The sequence below is a fragment of the Lemur catta genome, chromosome 1 (assembly GCF_020740605.2).
Source record: "Lemur catta isolate mLemCat1 chromosome 1, mLemCat1.pri, whole genome shotgun sequence".
NCBI lineage: Eukaryota > Metazoa > Chordata > Mammalia > Primates > Lemuridae > Lemur > Lemur catta.
In genome coordinates, this window is record NC_059128.1 from 128,458,708 (window position 1) to 128,479,638 (window position 20,931).

The window sequence follows — 20,931 nt, forward strand, 5'->3', positions numbered from 1 at the left end:
TAACAAATAAGTTATATCTAGAAAAAACAAAAGGGCTACCACGTTACTGCTTTATTTAGAAATCTCCACACACATTATAAAATAAAAGTTAATAAAGGGAAATTTAATCACACCAATATAAACACTTCCACAAATAAATCTGCTACTACTCATCTTAAGTAGGAGCGTGGCCAAAAAAAAAAAAAAATCAGATTGTGAGGTCAATTTTAAAAGCATCAATGCTGAATAATCCACCCATAAGTGTAAATAGAAGCTATTACATTTTAAGAACTGCGGATTAATTCTGGTCAGACATGCTGCTCTGAAAGATACCCTTTCGGTTTGCTAGTTCTGATCACCAACAAGGCCTACTTCCTAATTCCTTTAATGATGGTTTCCACAAATTTCACTCAGTTCTAAAGTGAGTTGCCAGCTATAGTAACAAACATAGCTACATGTTTTTTTTTTTTCAAATTCATCAAGCAATCAAAATCCCACTAGGATACCGAAGATGGGGAATAGTAGTGATAAAATAACATTGTGTTGTTTGCACATAATAAATTTTGAGAATATTCTAGCAATAGGAAAACCTCTTGTGCTGCTCTGGAACTGGAGAGGGGTGCTATGATGTTGTCCCTTTCGCATTGGTAGCAGCACCACTAACATATTATATCTACTACTGGTGAAATATTTTATCTGCAACAGACTGTTATAAAGACTACAAAAGAGCTGCTCAAATTCTGTAGGTTTACATCATGGCTGAAATGATAGTCATATTTAAAAAGGAAAAAAGTCAACTCTAAATTAACAAGGAAAAGGAAATTTGTATAAGATGCCAAATAACATCAGATAAGTCAGGAATGAAATTTGCATCTACATTTAATATGCTTGTCTTTTGAGAAACCACAAACATTTTGATCAATGCATCTTACCAAGGTAAGTATCGTCATAGGAAGCTGGCGCCACTTCCGTCTGCTTTTCACCAGCCAGTTTCCTTAGAATATCCTTGAATGAGTAATTTGCAATGATATCTGCAATACTGGCAGTGATCACCTGACCTGCATTTAAACAAATTAATACCTTAAGTGAATGAATGCAAGAGGCAGGCTTTCCCTCAGCAAACACAGGATGCTTGAACAACACACACTGCCTTGAAAGCTATCATGGAACTAACTGCTTGCATTTTTGATGATGCACTTTCCCACCTGCAGTTACAGCTGGGTAGAACTTTCCATTTTGACAAAAGACCAGAGATGAGCCACAATATTTTGTCAGTCTTCCTGCTGCTCTCAGCGTATATACTCCCACCACCTCCAAATGATAAAAGGATCGAAGAGTGAAGACACTTGCAGGCAAAATTTATGTAATTAAATTTTTATTCTAGAATTTTTATTTTTAATATTTATTCTAAATTTTTATACTAGAATATTTTAACTAGAAGGAAACTTTGAGATCATCTAGTCAAATATAGCTTCTTATAGTTGGGGAAAGTGAGATCTAAAAAGCTTGAGTGCATTCTCTCAGGTCACATGGTTTTGCTAGTAGGATATTTGGCTTTATAACCATGGTCTCTTTTGGCATTCTAATACAACCTTTCTGTGCTCTTGCAAAATATAGATGTGATATTTAATCTAAATCATTTACTTGATGAATAGATATATCAGCTTAGTTAAAGGAAGGAATTGCATAATCTTGAGCCATCTGCTTTTTATGCTAAAATACAGAAAGAGCATAAAATTATGAAAGCAGAAAGAAGCCAGGTGCAATGAGATCCAGAATTTCAGAAAAGAGAAGCCCATGGCCACCAACATTGATATGATAAGAACTTTGGCTAATCTCTCTCAGATAAAGTCACTCTGAGAAATCCTGAAATATGATTGTGTTAGAGTGGACAATTGTCTAAAAGACAGCCAGAAATTTCCACTACAATTTCTATGCATTTCCATATTTGTTATGGACATCTATGGCAAAAAGAATGATCTCATGCTCTTTGGGAGAAAACTGAAGAAATGCTTTCAAAAGACTAACATCGAGCATGAATTTCAAAGCCAAATTATTCTTTGGGAATTCCCACAGTCTTTCTGTTTGAAGTCCAAAAAGGAATAAAACTGTCAAACCAGGTAACAAATATTTCCAAGTGATTGGAACTGAAACGACTGTTCTGATATTAAGACAATGGTATTTACACACAAATTTCTGAACAATATCTGTAGAATTTGCCAATTTTTTCTGAGTAAGAGCTAAATACCTCTCCCACATACACACTGCCTTTGCATGTTTCCTTTAGTTGAATCTATAAACATTATAGCCTTAGGCCTGAATAAAATTTTAAATTATGTGTCTCAGACAAATGTTTCCCTATGCCATTGCCAAGGCAAATTTTCAACAAATCATTTGTATCAGACATTGTTTCAACTTAAGGCAAAGAATGAATTATATGAAATTAACCACACAAGTTAGAAGAAACTCTTTTAAAACATAAACATAATTTTTAGTTCATATCCATCTGCTGTGTGAAATATATTGTTTTTCAGTTTGCAAAGTAATTTTTAAAGACCAAAATGTTAATTATTTGATGTTCATCATTGCATATGCATGAATTAAGCTAAGCAGTAAGCTCATATAAAATTTAATCATAATCCGTCACTCATGGATATCTCCCACTGGCTTTTAAACATGATCAGGTCTCTTCTATTAAAAAAAAAATTCCCTCTCAACTACTCATCAGTCTCAGATTCTACTTTATCTTTATTCTAAACTTTACAGCCAAAATTACAGAATATTCTCTGTGTTCTATCTTTAGGCATCCCATCCACACCTGTGGTTTCACTTGTCAGCAACATGCAAGTGATGCAAATTTACATTTCACCCTGGATGTCTTCTCTAAGCTTAAGCCCTAAATACTTATGTTAAGATGTTTGGGTATCTCAAACATTTCCATACCCAACCAAACAAAAAGCAAATGCATCATCTCCCCTCTCCAACCTACCCCAACCAAGCCTGTTTCCTTCCAGAGTTCTCAATCTCAGTGAGTGGTACCCATCTGCAACCTTGCAAAACATAGCACGAGTCAGAAACATCCTTGACATCCTCCTTTTTCTCACCCCTGAATACCAATCCATCATTTAGGCTGTTAATTTTGCCTCCCAATTATCTCTCAAATTTCTCCTCCTTCTCAGTTTGTATCATCATCACTGTAAGAAGCAAACATCTTACCTAAAACTTATAGCTGGTTTACCTTGCAAACTTAAATTAGTTTATATCCTTATAACACTAGTTTGCTGTTACTTCACTTTGGCCAACTTCCAATCTATTTTCTGTATTGCAACTAGAGTGATCTTTTCAAAACACAAATTTGATTTATAGCATCCCATCCTTAAAATGCTCCAATGGTTTCTCACTATTCTCAGGACAAATGACATCTTCTTAGCTAACGCCATCTGGTTGAACTCTTAAAATCCACCAGTGGTTTTTCTGTTGTTTATAGGATAAAGACAAAACTTCTTACTATGGCCTACAAGTCCCGCAAGCCACTCTTTCCTCACTCTCTTAACTCTGGTCACCCTGACTTTGCTCCATTCTCACCCACTCTGCACTCTGCATGCCATAAAACATTTGCACATAATCCTGCCTCTCTTTGCCTAGGTAACTCCTACTCAAGGTCCAGATCTCAGTTCAGGGTTGTCTGCTTCCAAATTAGTTGACTTTTGGGCTGCTGCTGACTCATGCAGTACCTTTATAAGAAACAGCACAAGTCATCCCCTCTGGGTAGATGCTGTCCTGCACCTGGGTTCATAGTGCCGTAAGCAGAGCACAGGTTGTATCCCAGCTCCCTGTCAGCCAATGGGCAGAGGATAAAACACACCTGTGTGCAACCACCCTGGAGAAGCCTCCTGCGCTCTCATGGCCCCATCATGACCTGCCTTTCCTTGAGAGTGTCTATCACGCTTAGAGTTTTCCAGGTACTTCTGTGAATTATTCAATTAATGCCATTAGCATTCCCATGATATTAACCTCCATGACGGTAAGAATATGTCTGTTTTTACCCATTATTGCATCCTCAGCATCTAGCACAAAGCCTACAGAGCCTCAATAAATTCTTGGTGGATAAATGAATTGTTAAGTTGCAAGAGTATTTTTAAAAATATTATTTATGTAACAAAGTACAAGTTGAAATGATGCTTCTGTTCTCACTTATGTGGGGAAGCTAGAAAAGTTGATCCCACAGAAGTAGAGAATAGAACAGTGGCTGCTAGAGGTGAGGAGTGGGATAGGGCAGGGAGCATGGTCAAAGGTTGGTTAGTGGATACAAAAGTACAGCTAGATGGAGGAATAAGTTCTCGTGTTCTATAGCATTATAGAGTGACTACAGTTAACATTTATTGCATATTTTCAAATAGCTAGAAGAGCAGATTTTTGAATGTTCCCTACACGAATGATAAATGGTTGAGGTGATGGCTGTGCTAATTATCCTGATTTGATCATTGCACATTGTATACATGTCCCAAAATACCACGTGTCCCCTAAATATGCACAATTATTGTGTCAATTAAAAATAATAAGAGAAAAAAAAAGATGCTTCATTTGAGAAACTATGAATAGGGACATAAAATTAATGCACTAGAAAGTCAACATCGGACAATACTTCTGCTTTGTCTTTTTGTTCGTAACAACAAACATGCTTTTCTTCTCTGCTAACAGAACATACCTTGCCAGTAAAAACTCCCAGGTCCTCCTACAATAAGGTCTCCATTCTACAAGACAGAAACAGCAACAGCAACAATGATTGGAAAAGAAACACTGACAGTTTTTAAAGGATGACAAATTATTGTTCGTAAGCATTGCTCTCACAATTTGTTACTCATCAAAAAGCAATTGAGACTGTTATATCTGAGGCCTGCAGGTCATTTTCTTTCCTATTTTGCTTTCAATTATTTCGTGTGTTATCATATTAAATAATTTTAATTTGACTCAGGTAAGTTGAATGCTCTCCCTTGAGAATATATAAATTCAGTTTTTTGGCACTGCCTCCGATAAGCAAAATATCTCAACATGTTTAATGCTGTGCAATTTAGCAGACATGGTCTTTGGAGCCTTGGTGATAAAAAGTAAATTCTGTTCCAATTTATTTCAAGGCCATGGAAATGCCTATTTTTTTCATACATCCGCAAACCCACCTCCTTCTCAGGAGAGAGAGCAGAAACTCCGCACTAGCAAATATAAACATTTTTTCTCATCTATTTACAGCCCAAATTTCTTTAACTCTCAGTGGAAAACCAAACACAGCCAAACAAAAAAGCAATGATAAAAAAATATATAATGATAAACAGTAAACAGATATTCTTCCTGGACATCTCAGTGTTGAACTTTGTGAAAGGATATATGAATTTTAATATGAAAATTAAATCTAATCAGTCAATCACAGCTAAGAGATAAAACAATTAATAGATTCTTGTGATCTTTTTAGATCACATTTCTTCACCGAGTTTTTGAGATTTCCATTTAAAAGTGATTGCCACAGAGTGGGAAGGAAGCTGTACTTCCCATCACATGTACTTTTGTACCATTTAATAGCTGTTGTGGGCATAGATTAATAAAAATAAAGAGAAAACAAAGAAGTTGCCAACATTGACTAGATATGCTCTTTAAGGTTCTTTGGTTATCATTATTTGGGGGATGTGGAAGTGAGAGGTAGAGGGTAAAAGAAAATCAGATTAAATATTAGAAGCTGCAAGACCAAGAGAATTCACCTTATAAAACTCCAGACTAAATCCTGCTTGGCAGTAACCCTGGCCTTCTGGATCAGCATTGCCTAGAATGATCAAAATATATACATGTTAACACATCATCATTGCTAAGATATATTTTAATAACCAATTCAGGATGTTCTGTGGTCTTCTCTAGAGACTTCTACATTTAAAATGATCAATATGTAGTTGTGTGTGTATTTTTAAAATTCATTCCAAGTAACTTATTAGACATTTTCCATCTATTTTCTTATCCCATATATCACTGTGATTCTAGAGTAAGAATAGCATTCCTTTGGGTTGTGATATTAGGTTTTACAACTCACGTTCATTTGAAGAAATAAAATCTTTATCTTTAGACTATGTTCCAAACTCCCCATGTGGCAGTAATGTGTCTCTTCATTGCCCACTTGTGCTGAGTGAAGGCAGATGGGTCGTTCCTAACCAGTGATGCCCTGAGAAAGGGAGCCCTAAGCATGAGGACCCGAGTGGATGCTTTCTGCTAGGGGCACCCACAAGGGTTTCCATTTCTATGTTCTTTAATAGGAAGTTAATTTTAAATTATTCTATTATGATAAGTTAGGTAAATTGGGAAATTACATTTACAGTCACAATTAATCTCACAGGGACATTGCAATGTTAGCGTTCACAAAAGAGAAAGCTCTCTAGCAATGGCTTGCTTTGTATTCTGTCCAATGTAGTTCACTAAGATGTCCAATAAGATCTCACTGAACAGTTAGTTTTGTGAACTCTATGGGAGGCTAACACGTGGAGTCCACGTGTTTATATTATTATAAAAAGTCTCTAGGCCATTAGGATCAGGAATTTACTACTTATAACTTGTACTTTTTAAAGACTTTCTACCTCTTTTAAAGTGCTTACATTACAGCCAAAATGTGGTCAAGTAGGGGTGATCTCAGGCATGAGAAATGAACATGCAAATAATTAACTCTTTTCTTATCAAGGATATCCCTGAATGGAAATTAAAGTAAGAAGGCAAGAAAGGAAATGCACATCATCACCGGAAGAATTTATAGGCTGGGCATGTGCCCATTCCAGAAGCCTTTTGAAATGGATCTGGCCTTTCCAGCTTTCCCTAGAATCTCTTCTGTTTCTCTTTCTCTCTCTCTGTCTCTGTCTCTTTTTTTTTTGGTCAATACTTAGCTAATTTTAGCATTATCACCATCAATTCTTTCCAGATGTTCCCTTTGTTTTTAAAAATATTTTTCTACATCATACACTGTATTTTAAAATTTCTTCCTTATTTTACAACTACATTTTATGGTTTATAGTTATGAATCCTATAAAGTTCTCAGAAAACTCGTCTGTATAAGCTCCAATGTCTTGGTACCAGTTTTCTAGAAGTTATGTGTGTAACTATTTATATGCATCCAGAAATATATAGGAATACCTGATATATTGCTATGTGAGCATGTATCTGTTACCTTGAGCATATTTAAGAAAGATATTGCACAAACATTTTTTAAATATCCTTTTTAAAATCAACTCTGGCTTTTTACTTTTAATATTGTAAATTATTCAAAAGGAAGGAAACATGACCATGCTTTGAAAGTATCGTGCTTTAAAACAGGAAACTGAAAAACATGAAGAGAAGATCCTAATTTTTCACAAAATTCATTGAGAAAATAATCAACTTCAAATGTTTAAGTGGCAAGCTTGAGGTTTTTTTTCCTTTACAAAGTTATTTTTTTTTTCTTGTTGAGTTATAATTTATGAGAGCTGAAGGAATCTTTCTTCTGGAACTTCAGAGCATCTGTGAACTTTACAGTTATGTCCCAGAGTGAACTCAGGAACCCAGGGAAGCACGTGATCACACACTATTATTTGTTGGCTTCCACAGTAAAGTGGGAGGATGTGGATGAATGATCCCCACCCAAATTATGAATGGCCAAAAGAGCTGTAGGCGTGTCATTAATATGAATGAGCAGTATGGTGGAGTGGGTTCGTCGAATTAACATGAGGTGCTTCTTTAAATTCTCTTTTGAAAATAATATTGTTAATGTCCCTGTTCTGTGTTATTGAGCATATGCTCATGAACAAGCTGGCTTTGTGTTAATGATGTGTGAACGTCCCCACCACGACAGGAAGTCTGCTTCTTGGATGACTTGAGGAAGAAGTATTAATAGGAATAGGGAGATCCTGAGAATGTGAAAACTGTAGATGTACACCAGAGCTGAAAGAATGCTTGGCCATTTATAGAGATATTCTGCAACTCCACATGAGCTCTAATTTAACTTTGTTGAGCTATTCTTATTATTTAGGAAAATAAAGAGTAAATAAATTGGCATCATAATGTGTCCATGTAACTCAAGAGGGGAGCATACTATAATTTATGTTTTTAGATAATGGTTCAAATTCACAGTGAAACTTTTTTCCCAAGTGTAGATTCCATGTGCTGCATTTTAACCTGAGCTCTCACATCCCACAGGCAGTCAGGCAAAAAGGCAGATGCAGAAGCAGTGACAAGTTTTATAAATGATCATCCTTGATGGTAGTTGAAGAATAGAATATATTTTCAAGGCAAAAGGCATTTGAAGGAGGGGTTCATCTTTTTAGTTTCAATAGTTTGCTGTTACAGGGAAGCATCATTAACCAATCGTGAAATATATGATATGGATGGTTGTTAACGTTGATGAAACAAGTTCAGTGTTGAATCTCAGTTCTACCATCCATTTTCTGAGTAAATTTGGGGTTTTATTTATCTCTGTACCTGAATTTTATCTTTAGCATAATAGTACTGACCCCTTACCAAACCCAAGAGCACAGCACCTTGAATGGAACGTGCACAAACTGTGTCTCTTGTTGGCTACTGCCTGTGCCTGGGAACTTCCTCTCCTCCCTACGCCAAGGGTCATTGCTAGAAAAATCCCTTCCTATGATCCCATCTAAAAAGATCCTCCTCTCCCCACTCCCCCAACATAGGTCACTCCCTCCTCTCTTGTCTTGCTATAGTTTTATATGTAGCCCTTTTCACTGCCTGACATTATGTTATAAACTTATTTATTTACATGTTTATTGTCTGTCTTCCCTACTAGCATGCCAGTTCCTTGAACACAGGTGTTTGTTTTCTCTTGTTTTTTGCTGTATTCCCTAAACTAGAATAGTTAGTACTCAATGTGTTCAAAAAAACCTATGTCAAATGAATAAATCATTATCTACAAAGAACCCCCATGTTAAAGCTATTTAAAATAAAATCCTTATTCCACAGCCTATTCATGCAGCTGACATTTGTCATAATGTGAAGAAGTGTCTGATTTATGTCAGTATTGTTAAACAGAAAGTCATAATCTTCTCCTTGTAAAAATCTTTACCCAAACTCATGAGAGTTAAAATGTTCCTCTCCCAGTTCTTTAGATCTCTAACTCTCAGGGCCTCTTTGTTAACCCTCCAATATCACTACCGATCCATTCATTCCCTTCATTGTTTTATTTCTGATATTTTCTCATGTTCTTGCCTAACTTAATCTTGAATTTTACAATAATTCATGCACAATGGAAAAAATTTACTTATAATCTTAGGGATCAAACCAATTTGGGAGTGAACTTTTTAAAAAAATCAATATCCTGAAATCAGTCACTAGGATGTTCTTTCTAATAACATTTTTCCCCCAATGTGGTCTTGTGAATTATCAGGAATAAGAATGAAAATCCACTGGCTGCTTATCGAAAAATCCCAATGATCTATCTGGCACATAGAAAACTGGAGGAGTTCACAAAAGGACTCTGAGTAGACGAATCAGCCCACCCATCCATCATGCTATCCCCAAGTCCTTGGGTACTCCACAAAGATGAAGTGATTAAACAGCAGAGTCCCAAAGATAGCACTGACAGGCTTGCTTTAGAGGATGCTTTGCTGGAAGATTCCTAGAACTGCCAGATGAGATTTGGGCTCTAAGTGTACAGAGTGTTTTTGAAAAAAGGGGATTAAACACCTAAGCAGAAAACCATATTGTACAGATAACCTGAGTACACAGCTGGCAAAGAAAGCAACAGCTGTTGAAAACACAGATTTCAGGTTAAACAGAAACCTCAAGCATTATGTATCCTCAGGTCCAAACATGCTAATTAATACCATTCCTGCAATAAACAAGTAAAGTAGGCAGTCAGTATTCTTTAGAACACAGGCTGTGAATTTTGAGTAGACTAATGGTTTAAGGTGTAAAATAAGGAACCAATCAATTCTACTGCAAAATATCTAAAACCAGAACTTTTCTAAAACATGCAGGAGAATCAGCAGAATTCCATGCCTTGGCCCTGCTGTCATATCAAGACACCTGCAAAGCTGTCACAGATCTTTACCTACCTCCAACACTTTTTCCTTGTAACCTTACAACTTATCAATGGGGGTTTGAGCTTCCTGCACTCCTGTCCATAATAGAAAAACTCTTGAGCTGAATTTCAGTTTCAGGGAATAAAAATAACTTACTGTTCCGACAAGGAGAGTACTCAGCATAGGCACTGAAATTCTGAATTGCTACATAGCAAGTGCCAACTGGATCCTTTGCTGGTGTCGGTCTAAGAGTTCTCCAGTGATATAAAGGAGCACAGGCCTATGAAACAGTAAGGACAGAAAATGCATTTTTGATGTAGGTTTCTTATACTATAGTTTGATTTGAATTATTAATTAGTATACCCGAATTTCTGATAAACCAAGTTAAATTATTAGGTGAATTAATTGGCCCTCAGCATGCTAATGAGTACCATGGTCATCAGAGTTAAGTTAAACTTCCAAAGCCAATTTTTAATATTAATACACTGTAGATTGGCAAAAGTTAAATATATACATAAAAATGAGTTCCCCCCATAGAATCTCAAAATTTTTGCCAAAGAAAAGAAAGAGAAAATAGTTTCTAAAAGCAAAGAACTCATATTTTGTTTTCTTTTTTTAAAATTGGACCTACATAAAAGCAAATGATCAAATAGTGAATGAATCAGTGTGATGTCTTAAAGTGAGAAATATTTCCTTTCTTTGTCTAATTGTTGCTAAAAAAGTGACTTTCAAATCAAAGGAGACAAGTGAGTTAACATGTTTTGTGGATTCTCCTAGTTTATCACCAAAGTTGCATCTTATGACTTTTTAAATCTGAACATGCTACCACATTTCCATGGTGTTTTTGGCTTGAGTTTTTAATTACATGGTTTTAGTCATGGCAAAGCTGAAGTGAAAAGACAGAATTTTATGCCTATCTTAGCAATTTTATAAGAGATGATCAGGAAGCCATTAAAAGAGCATGTTAATGACCTATAAACATTTCCCAGGTATTGAACACTAGATGTGAAGCAACCCAAGACTCTGCCTCTGCTTGTTATGGAGAAATTTATTGAGATAAACTCCAAGGACCTCAGACCACCTTTTTGAGAGAGGTGAGTTTATCCAAATCATTTTGTAAATGCCTTCTCAATTCTAAGGCGGCAAAACCCTGAAGGGTTAGGAATGAAAATGTTCCATGCTTATTTCCAGCTAACATATAGAGTGGTAAATTAAATAATGGTATGTACTATACAAATATTGCTCATACTTTGAAGCCTCTTTTAGAATTTATTTAACTGTTCACAGCATTAACCTAGAGTTTTGTATATAAAATTTGCTTAATACATGTATGTTGAATTAAATTAAATACAGGCCCACTAGATAGAAATTGAAATTTGTATAAAATTATATATCCCAATATCCCAAAACTTTCTAACTCATCTGGGTTCCCTTATCTTAGAGTCCTCTGAGTGAACTGACAAGTCACCTAGTTAATAAACTCAGTGTAAGGTGTGAATAGTGAAACATAGTCTGGACAGTGAAGCAGTCACCTCTGTAGCTTGATATTATCCTACCGGCCTCACCTTCTGTGTCACCAAAGGACATTTAATGCCATGAAAATTCTATCCAGTGTTTGTCTGATGTCAGCTCTAAAAAGTTACCCTGTTTGTATCTGCTCAGTTTCACAATGATGTGCAACATACTAATGTGGTGTGTTTGAGCTTTGACCCAATCCTAACATGTATACCTATGATAACTGGTTATTCAAAATGATATTTCTGTAGGTAGCATTTTGCAGTTCTAATAATTATGTCACATGGGGGAGAATTCAATTATTAATTCTGTGGGGTTTCAGGACTTGAAGAAAAGAGTTAACTTGAAATATAATTTATATTATCCTATTTCCCATCACATAATTGAGAAAATGCAAACATGGCAAAAATGAATGATTTTTATTGTGAACACAATGTATTATTTTATTTTTAATGGTTTTAAAGATTTCTACAAATATTGAATAAAAGTACAACAATTACAAACATGTTACAGATAAAATTTCAAGACTTAAAAAAAAATCAAACAGTACCCAAAAGATTTTTTTTTAGCCCCAAACAGTTGTTAGATGGAATTACTTTTTCGTTTCTTATTTTTTTTTTTAAGAGACAGGGTCTTGCTATGCTGCCCAGGCTGGTCTAAAAATCCTGAGCTCAAGCAATCCTCCCATCTTGGGCTTCTGAGTAGCTGGGACTATGGGTGTAAGCCACCACTCCCAGCTTAGTTTTTCAATTGTAATTCACATAAGTTCTACCTTACTAAAGGATAAAAAAGTTCTTACCAATTCTGAAATATGAAAACTGTATATTAATGCAAATACAATTCTATAGGGACTACATTGTAAATGCTGGATTTTTTTAACTAGAGAAGGCTATCTATACTTTATACATTACCTGTTTTATGTCAAAATCTTTTTGGGGGTTAACCACAGACTAAATAAAGCAAGGCATTTCCTTTAGATACTTATTATTATTAAATCATAATTCAAATAGCTTGAAACAAATCCTAAAAGCCAAAGTTATTGCTTTGTTGTTATAAGGAAATTAAAGCCAATAGGTTAAAAAATTCCCCTAACTAAAAAAAAACTTCCAGATTATTTCAATAGTCACTTATTTCTCAATAACTTAGACATGTATCATTGCTTAGAGCAACAAAAGAATAGAATCGTAAAGTCATAGCACTTTAAAGCTGAAAGATACTTATTTGGGAATGAGGGGTTTGTTTGTACTTTAAAAAGTATTAATGAACTCAGAAAATCATACAGTTACTAGTTTTTTAAATTATTACTAAAGAAAACTTTCCTTTAGTTCTGAAAAGGACCAATGATATTACAGTAGATTAACTTTTTAAGTATTCTTACAGTAATACCCCTATTTCTCTGGTCAAATTTGAAGCAGCCCTTTAAATTGATCTTAATAAAGTATTTATTATACCTCTTTAAGATTTAGCTTTTACTTTTCTATCTTTCTTAACCATTTAAAAAATATTTGACAATATCTAACTGGTCTTCTGGAAAACAAGCTTTATTTCCTGTAGCTTTAAACACTAACATATTCTTAAATTCTAAGCATTAAATTTATTTTAAAATGCCAATGAGCTTATCTTTGAAAGTCTAACACGTTCTTACATGAAATAATTTTTCTAAATATGGATTTTAAAATATTTTAGTGCACATAGTATTCCAAAGCAGTACCACAAACACACAATTCATACTCACCACAACTTTCCCTTTGTGAGCTTTCACTGTTGCTCCAAACCATTGGTTTGATTTAAACTCTATAGGTTCTTTGGTTCCATTAACTCTGATCTTTCTGTTGTCTAAAAAAGAAGATATGAATTGTTAATAATTTGTAAAACATGGAAGCCAATTAAAATATGTAATAATAAATTTGTGTATTAAAAATATTTGAAGGACTAATACTAATCCTTCTCAAACTCTTGCAAAACATTGAAGAGGAGGGAATCCTTCCAAAGGCCAGCATTATCCTGATATACTAAAGGGACACTACAAAAAAAGAAAATTATAGGCCAATATCCCTGATGAACATGGATGCAAAAATCCTCAACAAAATACTAGCAACCCAAATTCAACAGCACACAGAAAGGATCATTTACCACAGTCAAGTGAGATTTATTCCTGGGATGCAAGGATGGGTCAAAATATGCAAATCAATAAATGTGATACACCACATTAACAGAATGAAAGACAAAAATCATACAATCATACAATCATTTAACAAAATTCAACAAGAGAGGAAAAAGGGAACAAAGGATGTAGAAAACAACCAGAAAAAATTAACAAAGTGATTTAATTCCTTACCTATCAATAATAACCTTGAATGTAAATGGATTAAACTCTAATCAAAAGACACAGAGTAGCTGAATAAATTGAAAAAAACAATATCCAACTCTATGCTGTCAACAGGAGATCCATTTTAGCTTTTAGGACACAAACAGGCTGGAAGTGAAGGGATGGAAGTAGGTATTCCATGCAAATAGTAACCATAAGAGAGCAAGGGTGGCTATACTTATATCAGATAAATTAGAATTTAAGTCAAAAACTGTTACAAGAGTCAAAGATGGTCATTATTTAATGATAAAAGGGTCAATTCATCAAGAGGACATAACAATGATAAATATATGTGCACCCTATGTTGGAATACCTAAATATATAAAGCAGTTATTAGTGGGTATGAAGGAAGAAATAGATAACAATACAATAATAGTGTGGGGACCTTAATACCCCACTTTCAACAATGGATAGATCAACCAGATGGAAAATTAACAAGAAAATACTGAACTTGAACTGCACATTAGACCAAATGGATCATACACACACAAACATATGCACATACCTTTCCATTCAACAGCAGCAGAATATGCATTCTTTTATAGACAACATAGAACATTTTCCAGGATAGACCATATGTTAGGCCACAAAACAAGTCTTGACAAATCCAAGAAGATTAAAATCATATCCAATGTTATTTCTTACCATGATGGCATGAAACTAGAAATCAATAACAGGAAGAATCTTGAAAAATTCACACATATGTGGAAATGAAACAACATATACCTGAACAACCAATGATTCAAAGGAGAAATTAAAAGGAAAATTTAAAAATTTCTTGAGATAAACAATAATGTACACACAACATCTCAAAATGTGTGGTAGCAGCAAAAGTGGTTCTAAAAGGGAAGTTTACAGCAATACATGCCTACATTGTAAAAGAATAAGGATCCTGAATAAATAGCCTAACATTGTGCCCCAAGGAGCCAGAAAAAGAAAAACAAACTAAACCCAAAGTTAGCAGGAGGAAGGAAATAATAAAGATCAGAACAGAAATAAATCAAATAGAGCACAGAAAAACCATAGGGAAAAAAATCAATAAAATCAAGAGTTGGTTCTCTGAAAAAATAAACAAAATCAACAAACTCCTAGCTAGACTAAGAAAAAAAGGACGAAAAATTCAAATAAATAAAATCAGAAATGAAAGTAGAGACATTACAACAAATGTCTCACAAATGAAAAGGATCATAAGGGGCTAGTATGAACAACTGCAGTTCTGAGCTGTATAATAATGTTTCAGTCAATGACAGACTGCATATATGACAGAGGTCCCATAAGATTATAATACTTTATTTTTACTATACCTTTTCTATGTCTACATATATTTAGATACACAAATACTTACCATTGCGTTACAACTCCCTGCAGTACTTAGTACAGTAACATTCTATACAGGTTTGTAGCCTAGGAGCAATAGGCTATACCATACAGCCTAAGTGTATAGTAGGCTACACCATCTAGGTTGGCATAAGTGCACCGTATGGTGTTCACACAATGATGAAATCACCCAAAGATGCATTTCGCAGAACAAATCCCCATCATATGCATGACTGTATATGCCCACCAAGTAGATTACCTAGCAAAAATGGATAAATTCCTACAAAAATGTAACCTACCAGAATTGAATCAGGAAGAAATAGAAAGCTTAAACAGACCAATACCAAATAAAGAGATTGAAGAAATAATTAAAAACCTTTCAACAAAGAAAAGCCCAGGATGAGATGGCTTCACAGCAATTCCATCAAACCTTCAAAGATTATTACTTATACTTCTTAAACTCTTTGCAAAAAAACAGAGCTAGCGGGAATATTTTTAAACACACTTTACAAGGTCAGTATCACCTTTACACCTAAGCCAGATAAAGGAACCACACACAAGAAAAGAAAACTACAGGCCAGTATCTCTGATGAATATTGACGCAAAAATTCCTGAATAAGATATAAGCAAACCAAATTCAGTGACACATCAAAAAGATTATATATCATAACCAAGTGTGATTTATCCCTGGCATGCAAGCCTAGTTTAACATATGCAAATCAATCAATATGATACATCACATTAACAGAATGAAAGATAAAAACCACATGATCATCTCAATTGACGCAGAAAAAGCATTTGACAAAGTTTAGCATCCTTTCTTTATAAAAACTCTTAACCATTTAGGTATAGGAAAAAAGTTCCTCAACATAATAAAGGCCATTTATGAAAAACCCACAGATAACATCATGATCAGTGGGAAAAAACTGAGAGCTTTTCTTAAGACTCACTACAAGGCAAGGATGCCCACTCTTGCCACTTCTAGTCAACATAGTATTGGAAGTACTAGCAAGGAGAACTGGACAAGAAAAAGAAATAGAAAGCATCGAAATTGGAAATATCCACATGCAGAACAATGAAATTAGACCCTATCTCATCCCATATACAAAATTCAACTCAAAATGGAGTAAAGACTTAAATGTAAGATCCCAAAATTATAAAACTAATAGGAGAAAACAAAGAGAAAAAGCTGTTTGACTTTGGTCTTGGCAGAAGTTTTTTGGATATGACCTCCAGAGTACCGGCAACAAAAGCAAAAATAGCCAAAGGGGACTACATCAAACTAAAAAGCTTCTGTGCAGCAAAGGAAACAATGCACAAAGTAAAGAGACAACCTACAGAAGGGGAGAAAATATTTGCAAACTGTATATCTGATAAGGCGTTAATGTCTGAAATATATAAGGAACTCAATAGCAAGAAAACAAATAAGCTGATTAAAACTGGACAAAGGCCCTGAATAGATATTTTACAAAAGACATATAAATGACCAACAGGTATATATGAAAAAAATGCTCAATATCACTAACCATCAGGGAAATGCAAATTAAAACCACTATGAGATACCACGTCACCCCTGTTAGAATGGCTGTTATGAAAAGGACAAAAGATAACAAGTATTGTTGAGGATGTAGAGAAAGGGAATGCTAGTATACTCTTGGTGAGAATGTAATTTAGTACAACCATTATGGAAAACAGGACAGAGGTTCCTCAAAAAATTAAAAATAGAATTACTGGATGATCCAGCAATCTCACTTCTGAGTATATATCCAAAGGAAATGAAATCAGTATGTGGGAGAGGTATCTGCCCTTCCATGTTCATTGTAGCATTATTTTCAATAGCCAAGGTATGGAACCATCTGAAGTGTCCATCAACAAACAAATGGATATAGAAGAAGATGTGGTGTATACACTTTGGAACACTAACACTAGCCTTAAAAAAAGAAGGAAATCCTGTTGTTTGCGACAACATGAATGACCTGAGGATATTATTTTAAGTGAAATAAGCCAGACACAAAAAGATAAATACCGCATGATCTCACTTGTATGTGGAATCTAAAACAGTCAAACTCATAGAAGCAGAGAGTAGAATGGTAGTCACAGGGGCAGGTGGGGGGGGGGTTTGCAGATGAGAGATGTCTGTCAAAGGATACAAAGTTTCAGTTGGGATTAATAAATTCTGGAGATCTGTTGTATAGCATGGTGACAATAATTAATGATAATGTAGCATATACTTTAAAATTGCTAAGAGAATAGATTTTAAATATTCTTCACCCACACATGCAGAAAAAGGTAACTATGTTCGGTGATAGAGATGTTAACTAGCTTGATTTAATCATTCCATAATGTATACCTTTATCAAAACATCACGTTGTACACCATAAATATATATTAATACAATTTTTATCTCCCATTTAAGTACTAACCAGACCCAACCCTGCTTAGCTTCCGAGATAAGACGAGATCGAGCATGTCCAGGGTGGTGTATGGCTGTAGACCAATTTTTTTTTGTCAATTTAAAAAAATTCTTGAAAACCAATATTCACACAAAGGGGGATTTCTCTTTGATTAAGTCTAAGCTAGAAGATGATTTTCATTAGGTAAATAGGAAATGAAAATATTTACATGAACATGACATTTTACAGCTTAAAACAAGGATTTTCTTAAGTTTTCCATTTCAGAGATAAATGTGCTGTAAACTTAATGTAGACCCTGATAATCTTGAATCTACACTTCAGTTATTGCTCTGTTTCAAGTTAAAGAGCAAATACATATGACTGTTCTAAAAATTTTCAAATCTTTTCCAATAGTGAAACTCATGAGATTCTCCCTGGTCCCAAACACATGAGCCTCCTCATGGTCTGAAACACACAGGCTTCTCGGTGTGCATTAGCAAGAATCAGCAAGAAGGACTTCAAGGTCTTGGTTTTTAACTGAGTAACATGTGTCTACACAGCCACAGAAGATAACACCCCAACACAATCTTACATACACTTTGCACATGTCAGTATGAGGGAGACCATCTGGGTAGAACTCCACACAATTATAACACACTTCAGCTCTTAATAAAAAGCAGATATCTTTTTTTTTCACTCTTGATTTCCCAGTAAACTTATTTCACATAGGGTTCTAACTGCCCAGTTTTAACTGGAGCTTTATCAGTCATAACTAATGAATTTCTAAAGACATTTGCACTAGGGCATCTTACTTGTATGTGTTTCCTATGATATGCATTTTATTTTTCTTCCTTGACTCTATAATAAATACATTACAAAATTAACTTTTAACTCCTATTAAGTAAGGCCAAAAGAAACATGTAATTAAACCTTCAACTGAGTTTAGTTACAATTACAGACTTTTTAAAGAATAAATTACATATCCTCATTCTTAACATAAAATTTACATTTTGATATGTTAGTAAAATGTAATGAATTTCCTTCTTAAAACTCTTAGGCTTTTGATGTTTCTGGACTTTTTTAGAAAACAAGCTCTGGAAATTCTCACCTAAAGTCCACACAACTAGCAAAGAATTAGAGCATCTTACAGTTTACAGCCTAAAATGGAAAATATAAACATTACTATTTATGTCTAGGGAACTTGAAAGATTATAGAACTCAGAGCTGAAGAATCTTGCCACCACTTGGGTAACCCGGGGCAATTCGTTTAATGTTTTGGAGTTTTAATTTCTTCTAAACTGAAGCTGAGAATACTTCCTCCTTCACAGGTGGTCATAAAGTTGCAAAGGTCACATGAGGTTAATGAACGTAAAAGTTCTTTACAAGCGGGAAGTCACACACTATAGAAATCTTGTAGCAATACAGCTGAAAGTCCATAACTTAAAAAAAAAATCTGTTAATTAGAAACCTGGAAACTTAAGCCCAAGAATTATAAAGGACCTCACAGACAGAGTCATATAATATGTTATCATTAGTGATTTGTGGCACTCAGGAATGAAATCAGTGACACCTCACAAGATTGTCAATGTGGCTTTGGTAAGCAGAGGGACAAAGTACTACAGCAGTTGTGAAATTTCTACACTATTAAAAAGCTGTGAAAAGAAGATTGGTACCTCAAAAATTCAAACATCGTTAAATGAGATCTTAAAAGGACTTAAGAAAAGCAGGCTTCTGTGAGGAAGGAAATGAATTACAGAGGTAAATAAAAAAAAAGAAAGCAGCTCCATGCTGGGTCTTCCTTTGCTAGATAGAATGATGCAACTCTGCCTGTGTGGTTCCCGAGGCATCTTTTCTGCTATTATAGTAATAGGATGAACTGTAGTTATTTTTTTTTCAGCAACATACCTCTTCTGGACCAAAAGTACAAATGAATGGACTTCATTAATTTCATGCCCAGCCCAAGGATCCTAATAAAGAAGATGTCCACTATCCCAGGGCTCTATTTACTAAGAGGTGTTTTGATCTTGGTGTGTGATCCTTTCATTGATCTCTGAAGTCAACAAATCACCTTTTTAAAATTTTGTTTTATTATTTTTATCAATTCTCTGCCTTTAAATCTAACATTGTAATTTAACAAAATTTCAAATAAGTAAGATATATTTGGGTTGATTGTGAAGATGACCTTTCCCTAATTTCTCACCTTCCTTTTCTGAACAAGATACTCTCATGCCAAGTAATCCAACAGTGCTTAGTACTATCTATGGCATACTGGTGCTCAATGACCCTTCCATGCTTTTGATTTAATTTGATCTGATCTTCACTGAAAACAACCTCCAGGTGATATCTGCTGATGCTCAGAACCACTTCTGCTCTTCTAATCTCTCCTCTGTATGACAAGGGATGAAAACCTGGAAAATACATTTCTCAGACTCTCTTACAAGCAGGATTCTGGATGAATGAGTGTCTCAGGAGAGATCTGGGAAGAGGAAAAGAGAGATATGCCATCATTTTCAGCTGTGGGCAGCACAAGGGCATCGGCGGTGACAGACATGATGTTCTTCCAGCAGCTCCCAAATAGCCTCCTGGCAATCAGCTCCTTGGTGCTTTGGGCAGCTGAGATCAAGTCTTGTCATCCCTGAACTTCCAGATTCCTTGACCCTCAGGCAGCAATGTTCCTGACCTCTACATCTCTGCCTTTCCAATGGCCCTGAAAACCTCTCAGCCTCTGTATCAAATTCCTCCGTACCTGTAATACTCAAAGTGGTCTCTGTTTCCCTAACCAAACCCACTGAATGACATAGGACAAAACATTTGGAGTAGGGCCACATGTCCTCTGGAGCAGAAGGAAGTCATCTGGTTATCCCAAGAGTATTGTCAACTCCACGTAACTCTAGAAAGGACCAGTGGTTCTGGGACATGGTGGAGCTCATTAGTTACCTAAGCAACTCTCTCAGCAGATCACACACTAATGCAGAAAGCAAAGAAAAAGCCAGGAAAAACTTTTACAGTGACTGCATGCAATTTAAAGTTTTCTAAATGGCAGACTATTATTAACAAAGTTAATCAATGAAAATAAAAGTAAAACATTTTTCAAGAAAAGGATCAATATATTTAATATGTAAGAGCCCCCAAATCAATGAGAAAAAGATTAAAATTCAATAGAAAAAAGCTCTAAGGACCTGAAGAGGCATTGCAGTAAAAATAAATCAGATAGCCTGTAAATTCATGGAGACGTCCTGAGCCTCAAATTAAAACAATAATGACTTACGGCTTGTCACCTACCAATCTGGCAATAATAACAATATTTACTGTATTTTCATTA

The 20,931-nt window shown here is 35.0% G+C and overlaps 1 protein-coding gene across 1 annotated transcript in view; it reads right to left on the bottom strand.

Annotated features, from left to right (window-relative positions):
- Nucleotides 1-20,931, bottom strand: part of ITGA8 (integrin subunit alpha 8) — a 155,240-nt gene that overhangs the window by 114,288 nt on the left and 20,021 nt on the right. Inside the window, exons 3-7 of the mRNA XM_045534060.1 lie at nt 13,267-13,367; nt 10,173-10,296; nt 5,730-5,791; nt 4,688-4,733; nt 912-1,037 (exon numbers count right to left, since the gene is read on the bottom strand). Of these exons, the coding sequence (XP_045390016.1) occupies nt 912-1,037; nt 4,688-4,733; nt 5,730-5,791; nt 10,173-10,296; nt 13,267-13,367 (459 nt within the window). The remainder of the gene's footprint in view (nt 1-911; nt 1,038-4,687; nt 4,734-5,729; nt 5,792-10,172; nt 10,297-13,266; nt 13,368-20,931) is intronic.